At 41.7% G+C, this 12,365-nt stretch overlaps 1 protein-coding gene across 1 annotated transcript in view; it reads left to right on the forward strand.

Moving 5' to 3' along the window:
• Positions 1-10,918, forward strand: part of CCDC6 (coiled-coil domain containing 6) — a 39,917-nt gene extending 28,999 nt beyond the window's left edge. The window contains exons 4-9 of the mRNA XM_018576675.1: positions 1,816-1,919; positions 3,412-3,572; positions 5,298-5,454; positions 6,454-6,554; positions 7,876-8,000; positions 9,430-10,918. Of these exons, the coding sequence (XP_018432177.1) occupies positions 1,816-1,919; positions 3,412-3,572; positions 5,298-5,454; positions 6,454-6,554; positions 7,876-8,000; positions 9,430-9,618 (837 nt within the window). The 3' untranslated portion in view covers positions 9,619-10,918. The remainder of the gene's footprint in view (positions 1-1,815; positions 1,920-3,411; positions 3,573-5,297; positions 5,455-6,453; positions 6,555-7,875; positions 8,001-9,429) is intronic.
• The last annotated feature ends 1,447 nt before the right edge of the window (positions 10,919-12,365 follow it).

Here is a 12,365-nt window from a genome sequence, read left to right on the forward strand (position 1 = left end):
CTTAAAGCGACTGTGACATGGTTAGAAGTGCTAGAGATACCTGCAGGAGACTCTCAAGCCTTCCTGTCACAGCTCAATGCCAAGACTTCTGAAAACAAAGCTTGGATGCATCTGGGGACTTCTAGCTTGCTAATAAGCCCTCTCCCACATGCCTATTGACCTCCCTTGTCAATAGAATAGAGGAGGTAGAAATGGGGGGGCAAGCATTGTATTAATTATAGTACGTTGCTGTTCCAGCAGACCTTATTACTTTAACCACTTGCTGACCGGGGTGTTTACACCCTCTTCCTGGCCAGGCCATTTTTCAGTATTCAGGGCTGTGGTACTTTGACATTTATTCTGTCATGCAACGCTGTACTGAAATAAATGTTATACCATTTTTCAGGGACAGATAGAGCTTTCTTTTGGTGGTATTTAATCACTACGGGTTTTTTTAAATTTGTTTTACTATATAATGAAAAAAGTACCAAAAATTTCGGAAAAAAACTTTTCCCTACGTTATGTTATAAAACAATTATTATCACCCAAATTTTTGGCAAAATATAAAAGACGGGGTCACGTCGGGTAAATAGACACCCGCGCACGCATATTACAAGGGATCGGGCGTCTCTACAGATGCCTGAACGCTTGTATGTAAACAGCCATCGCTGGCTGTTTACATTCAAAGCCGGTTTCCCGTTCGTGCGCGCCGCCTAGCGGCAGTCACGAGCAGGGCGGGTTGGGACGTTTAAAAACGCCCACCCGCATTGAAGAAGCCGCTGTCCGGCTGTTTAATTACAACTGCCAGACAGCAGGTGGTTAAGACAAGGTTCTTAAAGTAGAGCATCTTTGCTTCCATTGATATCCTCCTGGAAATGCCAGTTGTCTGGTTGTCTATTATCCTAGACCAACAATAGGCATGCAACAGCTGAAGGAAAACCTCATGATATACACACTTGCTCTGATCCGTAACTCTGGCTATTGGATGTTCTTAAGAGCCAGGAAACTAACATTTTCAGAAGGCGGGGTCAGCAATAGGAGCCCCCATATTTCTTTCAGTACAGGCTTTCTTTATTCTATGGATACAGAAGAAGCTTTTCCATCTCATCATAGAGCAGTTAGCTGTTGTCTGCATTTGTCTCTTATGGGAGTAATTGTCTCTAACATAACAACTGCTTACTCCTGGGAGGCGGGGAAGCCTCTGTTGTTGTTCTGCAGCCAAAGGTAGGCACAAGAATCACTGATTACAATTCAAGTATAGGTTGTTGTTTCTTACTGTGACCCATTGCATTACCACGTTTCTACAATGTCTACAGCAATAGAACCAAATGTTTAGTTCATAAATCACATCAATGCAATATTTAAGAGCTATTCAAGCATACGGCTGTTTTTATAGCACTTCAAAAAATTGTGACAGGCCTGTAGGAATAAGTTCATTTTAAGCAGTTTAAAATCACAGAATTGGTTATTAAATTGAAATGCTAACCTAACAACTAAATGCACCATTGAAATGCATATATATTGAAAGACACTTCTGCAGTGATATTGTCCCAACACAGACCCACCACCTTCCTTTTTGACATCTCCCTCTTACCTCCATGCTCCCTTTACCAGCGCTCCATCATTGCTTCTTCCTCTTTGGCAACTGGCACTGAAATGACTGGCCTTGGTGACCCAGGGGAGCAGTGACCAACACACACACCCTGGTCATGTGAGTGTTTGGACCCAGCAATTGGCTGCAAGAACCGAGCACTGCCGCAGGGGTCGCATGCTCCATCAAACCCAGAAATACTGCATATGTTCATTTTCTAACGGAAATATTTTTTATGTACTCAGCTAAGGCGTGAAAAAATCGACCTTGAAAATACATTGGAACAAGAGCAAGAAGCACTAGTAAATCGTCTATGGAAGAGGATGGACAAACTTGAAGCTGAGAAAAGGTTAGCGTACAAGATCTCTAAAATGTCTGAAAACATAAGTTAACACTATTAATGGTAAATAAATATCTTAACGTGGCCAGTAAATAAATCACCAGGAGATGCTATTAATTGCTTAATTGTTTGTATGAGTACACCTAAACTGCTGATTTCATTAATGATGTTTTAAAGGGGAGTGCTACAAACATCAGCAATAAACAGGCTTGTAAATGGAGGTGATGTATATAGCAGCATTTATTAGACATGTCCGGTTTAAAGAAAGCTCTCCCTGTGAAGAAGGCTATAAAGAATAAGGTGCACATTAATAAAGCAACTGTGTGGCCCTACCCCAAATTTAAAGTCTCATTTATATATCACAGCGGTGTGATTTACGAATGTCCTTGGCACTTTGTCCTACTGCATTAAACAGCTATTTCACGTCATTCCAGCCATGGTAGTTGGCAGTCCATACTGCTGCATTGAATAGCACTCATGTACTGACGTAGTCAGCACTGTTTAGTGCAGCAGTAAGGACCACTAGAAGAGCACAGAAAGAACCTGTGATATCAGACCAGCCAGAAGACCCTTGGGGACAAAGTTGTCTGTATGTACGGCATAATTTAATAAATATAAAACAAGTTATGTTATTTGTAAATGGCCCCGGCAGTGCTATGAATATAGGTTAGAACAAATCACAAAATGAATGTTTTAGACTAGGTTCAGATATCGGCGATCCCAGGACGCACAATTGCACACAGCGATTACATCCACGCGACAATCACTAAAACGGGCACCTGTAACTCTTTTTGCGACACGCACCGTTTTTTGAACCACGATCGTGCGCTATTACACAGGCGGTATCGCAGCGGCGCAATCGGCGGTGGTGGTGGTAGGTGATTCCGTGACCGCACAGCCATCTGTGCGGTTTCATGCTCGATTGGGGATGCGTGGCAAAGTGTGAACCTAGACTTACTTTGCATCTACAGTAACACAAATTGTTTTAAAACTGCTAGTTTGAAAATGAACCTGACCTGAGAGAAACATTTAGATTGCCAGTACTGATTTCTCATTGTGCCAATGAGAGGTGGTTGTCTGGATGTCGTGCCTCACCTCCTCTGGCTTCAGTAGTAACCCAGGACAAGCATTCAGATAAGGACTTCTCACAAGGGTTCATCAGCATGCTTCATATAGGTCAGTGACTTCATGTATTAAAGCCAGTTGGTCATTACAAAGCCTTCATATGAATTAACAAAATATGGCTACTCCATATACATATTTAAAAGCAAACAAAAATAAGTGTTTGTTTTCTTGGTGGGGCGGGGGAGTTGATTTAAAGATTAAAACCCACACAAAAAGAAATCACATTTAAGCTGATTTCTTTTACACTTGTATCTGAAAACAAAAAGAATATACATTCCCTTTGACAAATTTTACAGTGTCTAAACCCATTTAAGTACTGGATATTCATGCATGCATGCTTTGGAAGTCTAATTTCATGGCACCAATTTGTCTTTAGAATTTTACAGGAGAAATTAGACCAGCCTGTGTCTGCCCCCCCATCACCACGAGACATATCAATGGAAATCGACTCTCCGGAAAACATGATGAGACATATACGATTCCTAAAGAATGAAGTAGAGAGGCTAAAGAAGCAACTGCGGGCTGCTCAGCTACAGCGTAAGTGAACATTTCTGTTTTATACATGTCCTTATCTGCTTGCGAAGTCAAGTCTATTTGAATAACCGGATGTTGATTTTACTTGAGACATTGTTGAACCTTTTATTAGTATCCAGCCTTTCCATTACATCATAATGATTGACAGCACTGTGTACACAGAACAGAATAGGGTGAACTGCTGTAACCATGTCACCTAGGCTTTTTACTTCCTAAAAAATAAAACCTCTCACTTTCTTTTTCTCATGTATTTGAAAGTTATAGGAAAGGATGCTGATAAATAGGATTTTTTTTTCCCACCAGAAGCTTTAACTTTCACTGCTATGCTAGTGGAAAAAGTACAGTGTGTATTCATAATGTGCTGTGTTCCATGGTTTCCCATTCTTTACTTCTATAGAAATATTATTTTTCTCTCTGACTGGAACACATGTTTGAGATTAGCTGATACTGTCCATCATTCTTGTGTGCTAAAACCAACAAAGCCCTATCTGGACATTGCTTCATTCTTGTTGAATGTCTCTTGATGATTTTATGTGCAGCATTTCATCCTGTTCGTGTCCTTGTGTACTTTGTTCTGGCATTTTCCAGAGATAAGAAAGGTCACCCTTTTTGTACTAGTGAAATTGTGAATCAGCTCTGTTCATAGCTAATCAGATTCCATCTTCCATAAAGCAATGGAGCAACCTTGGCACACATCTACTTGTTATCATCTAAGGCTTAATCACTGAAATTATGAATCTTTCTTGAAAGTTGGCAGATACGCCAGCCTTCAAGATGGGGCTGGAGGTCTTTCTGAAGACCAGCTATGTAACTGTAGGCCTGACCATCTTTGGGCAACACATATATTTGAGAAAAGTTGTTGATAAAATGGGTGCATATTTTAATATTTATTATTTTTTAAACTGATTTTATTATATAATTTTTATTTATTTATATACAAATTTAACTTTTTTATACAAATAATTTGCAACTAAACATTTCATGGTTTTTCCATGACAGTGTTTTCAGAACATGATAGGCTTTCTAATTAGACTCCAGCATTGCATGCTCACTTGTTGACTTCTCTTTATGTAGTGAAAAATCCATGAACCCGAACTGCACATCTGTGCTGGTGCGGGTGTCTGTGCTCCGACGCAGACAGGATGTATCCTGTCTGCGTACGAGTATGGACACCCGCACGGATGTGCAGCTCGGGTGACCGTATGACTGTGTACTCCCATAGAGAAGAACAGGCTGCTGCGTGTAATCACACGCACAGCACCTGTCCTTCCCGGGGGCAGCCCGATACGGCCGTGCACACTGCCCGGATCTGTACGGGGCAAACAGCTGTGTAAATGAGGCCTTACTCTAAACATGCATTTAAACTTCTGCCTGCAGCCTATGACAAAAATGGAAATATGATGGGTTACCTTTACTGAGGATAAATCCTGTATACAGAAGCACATCCAGACTTGGTAGGAAGTCTGGATGTAGGAATTCTCTAAAGTGAATGTAACACTGACATTTTTGAGAAGCTGCAGGGACAAGTACAAATGTATAACATTTCATTAAAGTACAGCTATACTTTAAGCTGTATTGCTGAGTAAACCTTTTCTGCTCCAAGAGTGTCAGGAATAGACACTGGACACCCGAGTTTAATGCAATTGTTACACATTCTTACACTCCATGCTTTATGTGAATACTACTGTAATAACATTAGCTATAACATTGATTGTTTATCATGTGCAGATACAGAGAAGATGGCTCAGTATTTGGAAGAAGAACGTCACATGAGGGAAGAAAACCTGCGGCTTCAGAGGAAACTTCAGAGAGAAATGGAGAGGCGAGAAGCCCTGTGCAGACAACTGTCGGAAAGCGAGTCCAGCTTAGAAATGGATGATGAGAGGTCTTGTGGTTGATGTACCTCCTAAATAAATTGAGTTGTATTCCTGGTGGCATTTTTTTTTTCTCTCGACTCAAGCGGAACTCAAATCCGCTGAGGGTCCCTATGGCTTTTGCCTTAATGTATGCACAGCATATTTGCACACTATGGCTGATTTACCTACCAAAGTCCCCCTAAACCCCTCAATGTTGAGTCTTAAATTATTACTTATACAAGCTTAAACATGAAAGATCTACATTAGCCACCTTATTTAGCACTACTTGGTGACCCAGTAGCTTTGCCCATTTAGAGCAAAGGGACACTTTGTGTTAAGTCAGCCCTCCGACCCACTGAGATGTCTCTCCAGAATCACTTTGCCACAGCTGCCACCAGAATACCTAGAAGGAGCAGTTTTGTCACCACTCTGTCATGTGTCGGTGCTTGGACCTAGTGGTTGGTCATTAGGCCTGAATACTCAGGCCTAGTGATTGGCTGCAATGCCAGATCACTGCATCATGCGAGGATATATATCTCAGGCTGCCCTATTTCCAGAAGCCACGGGTATTTTGTGACTTAATAGGCAAAAAGTCAGTTTATCCTACTAACTTTGTCTGAGGCTTGAAAGTCAGAAGTCATCTAAAATATTAATGTTGCTTTTCCTTGTCTGTAATTTTAGTCTGCAGAACAATGTCACAGTATCCTTCAAAGGTTGCCTGTCGATATAAAATACATTGCTGACCAACTGAAAATGTTAGCTTCCTTTCAGTCGGTCACTGATGTCAAATAAACATTTGCAGCAGGCAATGTCAGAAAAACGAATATACATACTGATTCAAGGCCAATACATCAGAAAATGTTGAAGCTATGTAGATCAGACTGACCGCCAGACCAGTAGCATTTTCAGGAGTGGCGGCAGCCCTTTTATCTTTCTAAACACAGGTTCCTTTTAGGCACCTGGTTATATGGAATTATTTGATGCACAATGCTGCAGTATTTAAATACCTGATTTTTTTTTTTCTGCAGGTATTTTAATGAGATGTCTGCACAAGGATTAAGACCACGCACCGTATCCAGTCCTATTCCCTACACACCATCTCCAAGTTCCAGCCGACCCATTTCTCCTGGTAATTACCTTTCTTGAGTTCCTTGGGCTAAAAGTGTTTACCACACAGAATAACACGTGAAAGGTATTCTCCAATTGATACGACACAATTTAGATCTGGGGCAGTGAGGCTAAGCATTAGCGCCCCAGATCTAGAACTTAGCACATGTAAAAGACCGGGTGCATAAGGAAAAGGGCATAGCAGGAACGGTTGACACACGATCAGATTTACAAACTTCTTCGGCTATGGCAGTGTGGTATTCTCACAGCATGTGCATTGAAGCGGAATTCTGTCGGATGGCACAGATGGAAAGAAGGATTGGTACAGAAACATTTTACAGTTGAAAGGTTATTTTAGCAGGTTTAGTGTTCCCTTTTTATACAGCACATATCCTTTACTGCACTCCTTGCTTTAGTCATGCTCTCCACTGGACAATATTAAACAGTGGTGCATTTATTTTAATTAAAGTGACATTAAGGGCAAAAGTTCCACCCACAATGCTAATGTAAGGACTTGCCTAAATGATATCTCTTAATCCGATCATCTTCTTCTTTCCTGTCCTTTTCAGCTGCCCCTCCAGCGCTGTGCAGGTTTCCGATCCAGCGCTGACTCCTCTGTCCTCTTCTCTGATGTCCCACGGAGTCTGTGCGGGTGCACGCTGCTCCATATACTTACATTGCGTCTCTCCTCGTCTCCCGGACGAATATCTGAACTGCGCATGCGCCCGCCCCAAGATCCTTTGCGGCCGCCTGAGAAATTTTCAGATGTTCGGACGGGAGTGCGTGGCGGAGACGCAGGTAGGTAGCAACCCTTTTTTTTTTTTTTTTTTTTATCGTTTTGCATATATCTACTGCTTGCTTACAGTAGATATATGCAAAAAAAGTGAGGGTTTAAAAACCCTTTAAATATATCTTAGAAATATGCAGCCAGGCCATCCAAAGAGCCAATTACTGTACCTTTTGCATCTTGCTACCTAAATTATAATGGCCACCCTGTTTCCTTGTAGGACTACAATATTAGCTCAAGTTATACTCAGTAGTGGGGGGACTATTCGGTCTATCAGTGCAAAGGTGTCCTGCGTGGAAGTGGCTGTTAGGCAGGCATATATATCTAAGAAATACTGTCAGAAGTTTATACCACAGTATTATTTTTGCACGAATGGATGAGAAGAGATATATTGACCTTTATGCTCTAAAATGGTAGCTGTTCGTTGTTGGTAAACCTTTATTCCTATACACATTAGTTTTTTCTGTCAGTGATTTGATCTGGTGGTGTCATCCACTGACCTGTATTTATAAAGATTGAATGACCTGAATGATAACCTCGATGATTTGTGTCCTAGGCTTGTCCTATGCAAGTCACAATGTGGGATTCACACCTCCAACCTCTCTTACTAGAGCTGGAATGTCTTACTTCAACTCTCCAGGTTTACATGTGCAACACATGGGTTCATCCCACGGTATTACAGTAAGTATGCTAAGAATGATGTCACCTCCAATATGCCAGTAGCATTAATATCTTTCATCTCCCATGGGGAAGCCAGGTTTAAGAAATTAACATCAGGATCTACTGCGCTCATTTATTTCAAATGTTACCGCCATTACCTTGTTACAGAAGCTATTATTGCCAACCAGTTACTGGAAATGATAATTGCTTGGCTAGCATGCATATCACCAACATCAGAGTGCAGTCAGAACTCCTGATCTGCATGTTTGTGAGTCAGAGAGTATTGATTCATCATGATAGCCAGACAGTTAGTGTTTTGAGAGGTGCAGGTCCACAGTGGTAGCCCACTAGTCCTCAGTAAAGGTTACTAAAAACTATACTGCCACAGTCAGGGCTGTGTGATCTGCTGCTGTATGTGAACATTGTCTGTGCTGTCTTTGGCAGAAGTTACTTGACACGCATCCAGGCAACAGAGGATGTTGAATGTTTACAAAGAGCTGGCTGATCACATGGCAGTCTAGTTCATATAACTTCCTTCTCAATATGTTCTATTGCCTGGATGTGCCTAAGGGAAATTATACCAACGATTCTGCCACAGTAGAGGAGAGGCACATCAAATTGGCAGAGGAGAGGGGGCAGTGGATTTAGTGCTAGCGGTACCTCCCTCTTAGGAAAACCCACAAATTGGGCTTCTGGCTGGGGGCTACAGACAGAATAATGGGTTTTTAACACATAAAGGGACCCTGAATCAAAACGGCACCCTGAATCAAAAGGGGACCAAGTGCTACATGCAGTTGGTCCATGATGGATTTAACGTACATTTTTAGAAAGCAGTAATGATTCTACTCTAAAGCTAAACTCTCAGCAGGTATAAAAGACACACATTAAAATATCTCTAATAACCATATACACCATTTAAATGATTTTATTTTTTTAAATACAAGCAGTGTATGTACCTGAATTTGGCCTGGTATCAGCCCCAGTCCACTATACAGCAGAGCTGAGTGAAAGAGAAAAGTGGCCCAAGTTGCCATTAGTTAATGTGCTGGCCAGGACCATGCTAATAGGAGGAGTAAGAAGTCACAGAGAGAGGAGCTCATCACTGTGCTGCTGCTGCTTCACTGTCCAGACAGCCTGGGCTCAGAGGAGGTGGGTTGAACAATGACATCATTCAACCCAGAAGCCTAAGGGAATATAGTGGTGGAAAAAAAGTACTGTGGTTGTCAGATTTTGTTTTTTGAGAGTGTTTGTTTTTCTTTACCCACCTCTTAATGGTCCTGCAAAACCTACACATGGGAGATAATTGAGCAGGTACACCTCAAACAAATTTGTTCATTCATACCTTCCAAAGTGGAGTATTTTTGGATTTATATGCATCTTGGTGTTATGGATTAGGAGATGTCAGAGTGGAATGTGGCAGTAAACGCCTTGTTTATCTTTTTCTCATCAGAGACCCTCGCCACGAAGAAGCAACAGTCCTGACAAGTTTAAGCGTCCCACTCCTCCTCCATCTCCGAACACTCAGACTCCAGTGCAGCCTCCACCCCCTCCACCTCCTCCAGCACAACCTGCAGTCCAGTCAGCCGCATCTCAGTCCACCACTTCCCACAATTCAGTGCATCCTCCTTCCCAGCCCTAATGCATGTCCTCTGCATTTTGAGTTGGACTCAACATGGAACAGTTTACTCAAAGCCAAAGGCTTACCTGTTCGGATTTGACTTTATTTGCACTGAGGTTACATAGGCTTCACTGTTGAATTGTGTTGTAAATGTTTGTCTCAGAATACAGCCAGTGTTGTGGGTCTTACAGCGTTAATGTTCCCACAAAATTCCCCCTCCATGTTTACTGACGCTACATGTACGTTACTACCCTGGCTGGGACAACCTTACTAAATGTTATATCATGCTGCTCAAAAGGCTTTTCTCTTGAGGCTTTTAGGTTCATGTAATAAAAGGGATACCGTTTTTATTTTTAATTTTTTTTTCCACAGAATTTGCTTAAGTATTCTAAAGCATGATGGGTTGAACATTGTTTACTGGTATCCCCTACATACCGTAATTCACTACATTCAGATAATCTGGCTTTTCAAAAGTGCATTTTGTGATCATAGGCCCATTGGTGTCAGACTTTGGAATCCAGTCACTCAGAGCCAGTCTTGCTGTGTAATAGAAGAGCAGTAAGCTAATATAACAGCATGTTTTATTGCAAAAAAAAGCCTATTAAAGCACAGTGTTAAATGTATAAATCATGTGCTAGTAAGGATGTGTTTATGGCTTTATGCGGAGGTAGGTTGAAGTTCTTCAGTGCCTGTAAATCACTTACATTTTTAGCTAGCTATCCATAGACCCTACCCCGTGTTCAGTGTCTGTTGCGCACAGCCCATAACTGATGCAAAGTCACGAAAACCAAATTCTCATCGATTTAATAAACATGGTAGTGAAAAAATGTGGGCAACTTTGTTTCAATATGTGGAATGTATTGTAAATGGATCTTACGATTTAATTGTATCGGTTTTAGGTGATCTTATACCGTAAACTGTCCGCGAATCCATTTCTGACTCTCAGTATTTAGTTTTTTTTTTTTTTTTCAGTTTTTTTGTTTTAGGTGTATAAAATTGGCTTTACAAGCTATGTCAAATATATCTGGAACCTTTTTTTTTTAATTTTGCAGAGTATTTTAAAATGCAAATATAAATTGAACCTGGAGACACCTATGTGATTTGAAGAGTAAATTTTAGCTATGTACTGGCTGCGCAGCCAGAGGCTTTGTATTCAACAAAAGCAGGACAGGTTACAGAAATAAAAAAAAGTAGCACAGCTTGGCACTAATGATTGCTTAATTAGCAGAATACTGTAAGCCGGTACAATGTATAAAGAATTATTTTCTGAGTACATTTTTTTTTCATTTAGCACAAATAAATTGTTTGGTTTCACTTTGCAGTGGAACTGTGTGTGTTTTTATTGCAGCCAGTCTTTGGATTTTATGTATGGTGTTGACAGCGGGGCAGTCATGCTAGCTGCCTATACAGGTATTCCTCACTTAACGATCGAGTATTGTTCCTACAACCAAGTCGTTAAAGCAATTGGTCGTTAAAGGAGAACTATGAGATGAGCGATTTCCACTCACCTCATAGTTCTAGCCGACCTGTGACAATGAGACTGTCACAGGTCGGCTCAGTAGATCGGGAGGTGAGCGAACACATACCAGGTTCGCTCACCTCTCGATCCTGTCACGGCTCTCTGCCGTGACAGGGGGAGGGGCTGGATTCCCCTCTCCCCGCTCCGATCTGACTGGCGGAACGGACGGGGGAGGGGGCGGGTACAGCTGGCTCTGCCTCTAGATAGGCAGAGCCAGCTGTCACTCACGCAGCTGGGGAGGATCCCGTCATCTACGTAGGGATCCGCTCCGGCTGCGGCGTCTCAGTATACCGCGAGCTGTAGCTCGCGGTATACTGAGCTTAGGGTGACGGGAGGACGCTAGTTTGTGTCCTCCCGTTACCTTAAGGAGAACTATGGGGAAAAACACTGACCCCATAGTTCTCCTTTTTAAGTGAGGAACTCTATACAGTACTGCAGATGTACATTACTGAACAGTGTATTGTTCATCGAGCAATAAAATACTTACCGAGACCCGCAGTGAAGAACGGAGTACATCACTTCCGCCGGCGAGACGTCACACTGCTGCTGCCACGTTCCCGCATGTAAGGTCGGTCGTAAGTGCGAGTCGGTCGCAAAACAGGTAAGTCGGTAAGTGAGGAATGTCTGTATACGGCCCTGAATATGAGCCTGTGTGACAAATAAAGAGAATAGTGGTATTGAGTATACCAAGACATTCAGAGCTGGAGCATGCAAAGAATGGCATTTGTAACTTATAAGAAGTTGCAGCCACATCACAAAACAATTATGCTGCAATTATATCAAATGCAGATCAGGGTAAATTAAGTGAATCTTTTGACTTCAGCGGCAGTGTTTTCTAGATAGCATGTATACTTTTTACTTCTTGCTTAGAATGGGACTTCTCTGCCGCCTTTAGCCAACAAAGACTACATAAAACACAGCAGGGCATTCCATGAGGTTTCGATGTACAGCAAAGCATGGCGTTCCCTTTCATTGACTGCAAAGGGGTCTTGTACAAATTATTGAAGAGCACGCACTCAGGATTATTTCATTATATTCATTGGCTAATAGCATTTCTTGTGCATATTTTACTAACTAAAGTCCGTTCTGTCCGTTAGTATTGCTAACCAACGATAATTGAAATCCGCATTTAGTCTGTGCATGATGGGGTAGTCATGCGGAAATGGAATGATGGGACGAAAGAAATCGAACGATAATTGTAAGATTTTCAATCGATTTTTAGTTTTTTGTATTTTTCCAGTCAGATGGA

Source organism: Nanorana parkeri, unplaced genomic scaffold, assembly GCF_000935625.1.
Source record: "Nanorana parkeri isolate BGI_ZX_2015 unplaced genomic scaffold, ASM93562v1 scaffold73, whole genome shotgun sequence".
Classification (NCBI taxonomy): Eukaryota; Metazoa; Chordata; class Amphibia; order Anura; family Dicroglossidae; genus Nanorana; species Nanorana parkeri.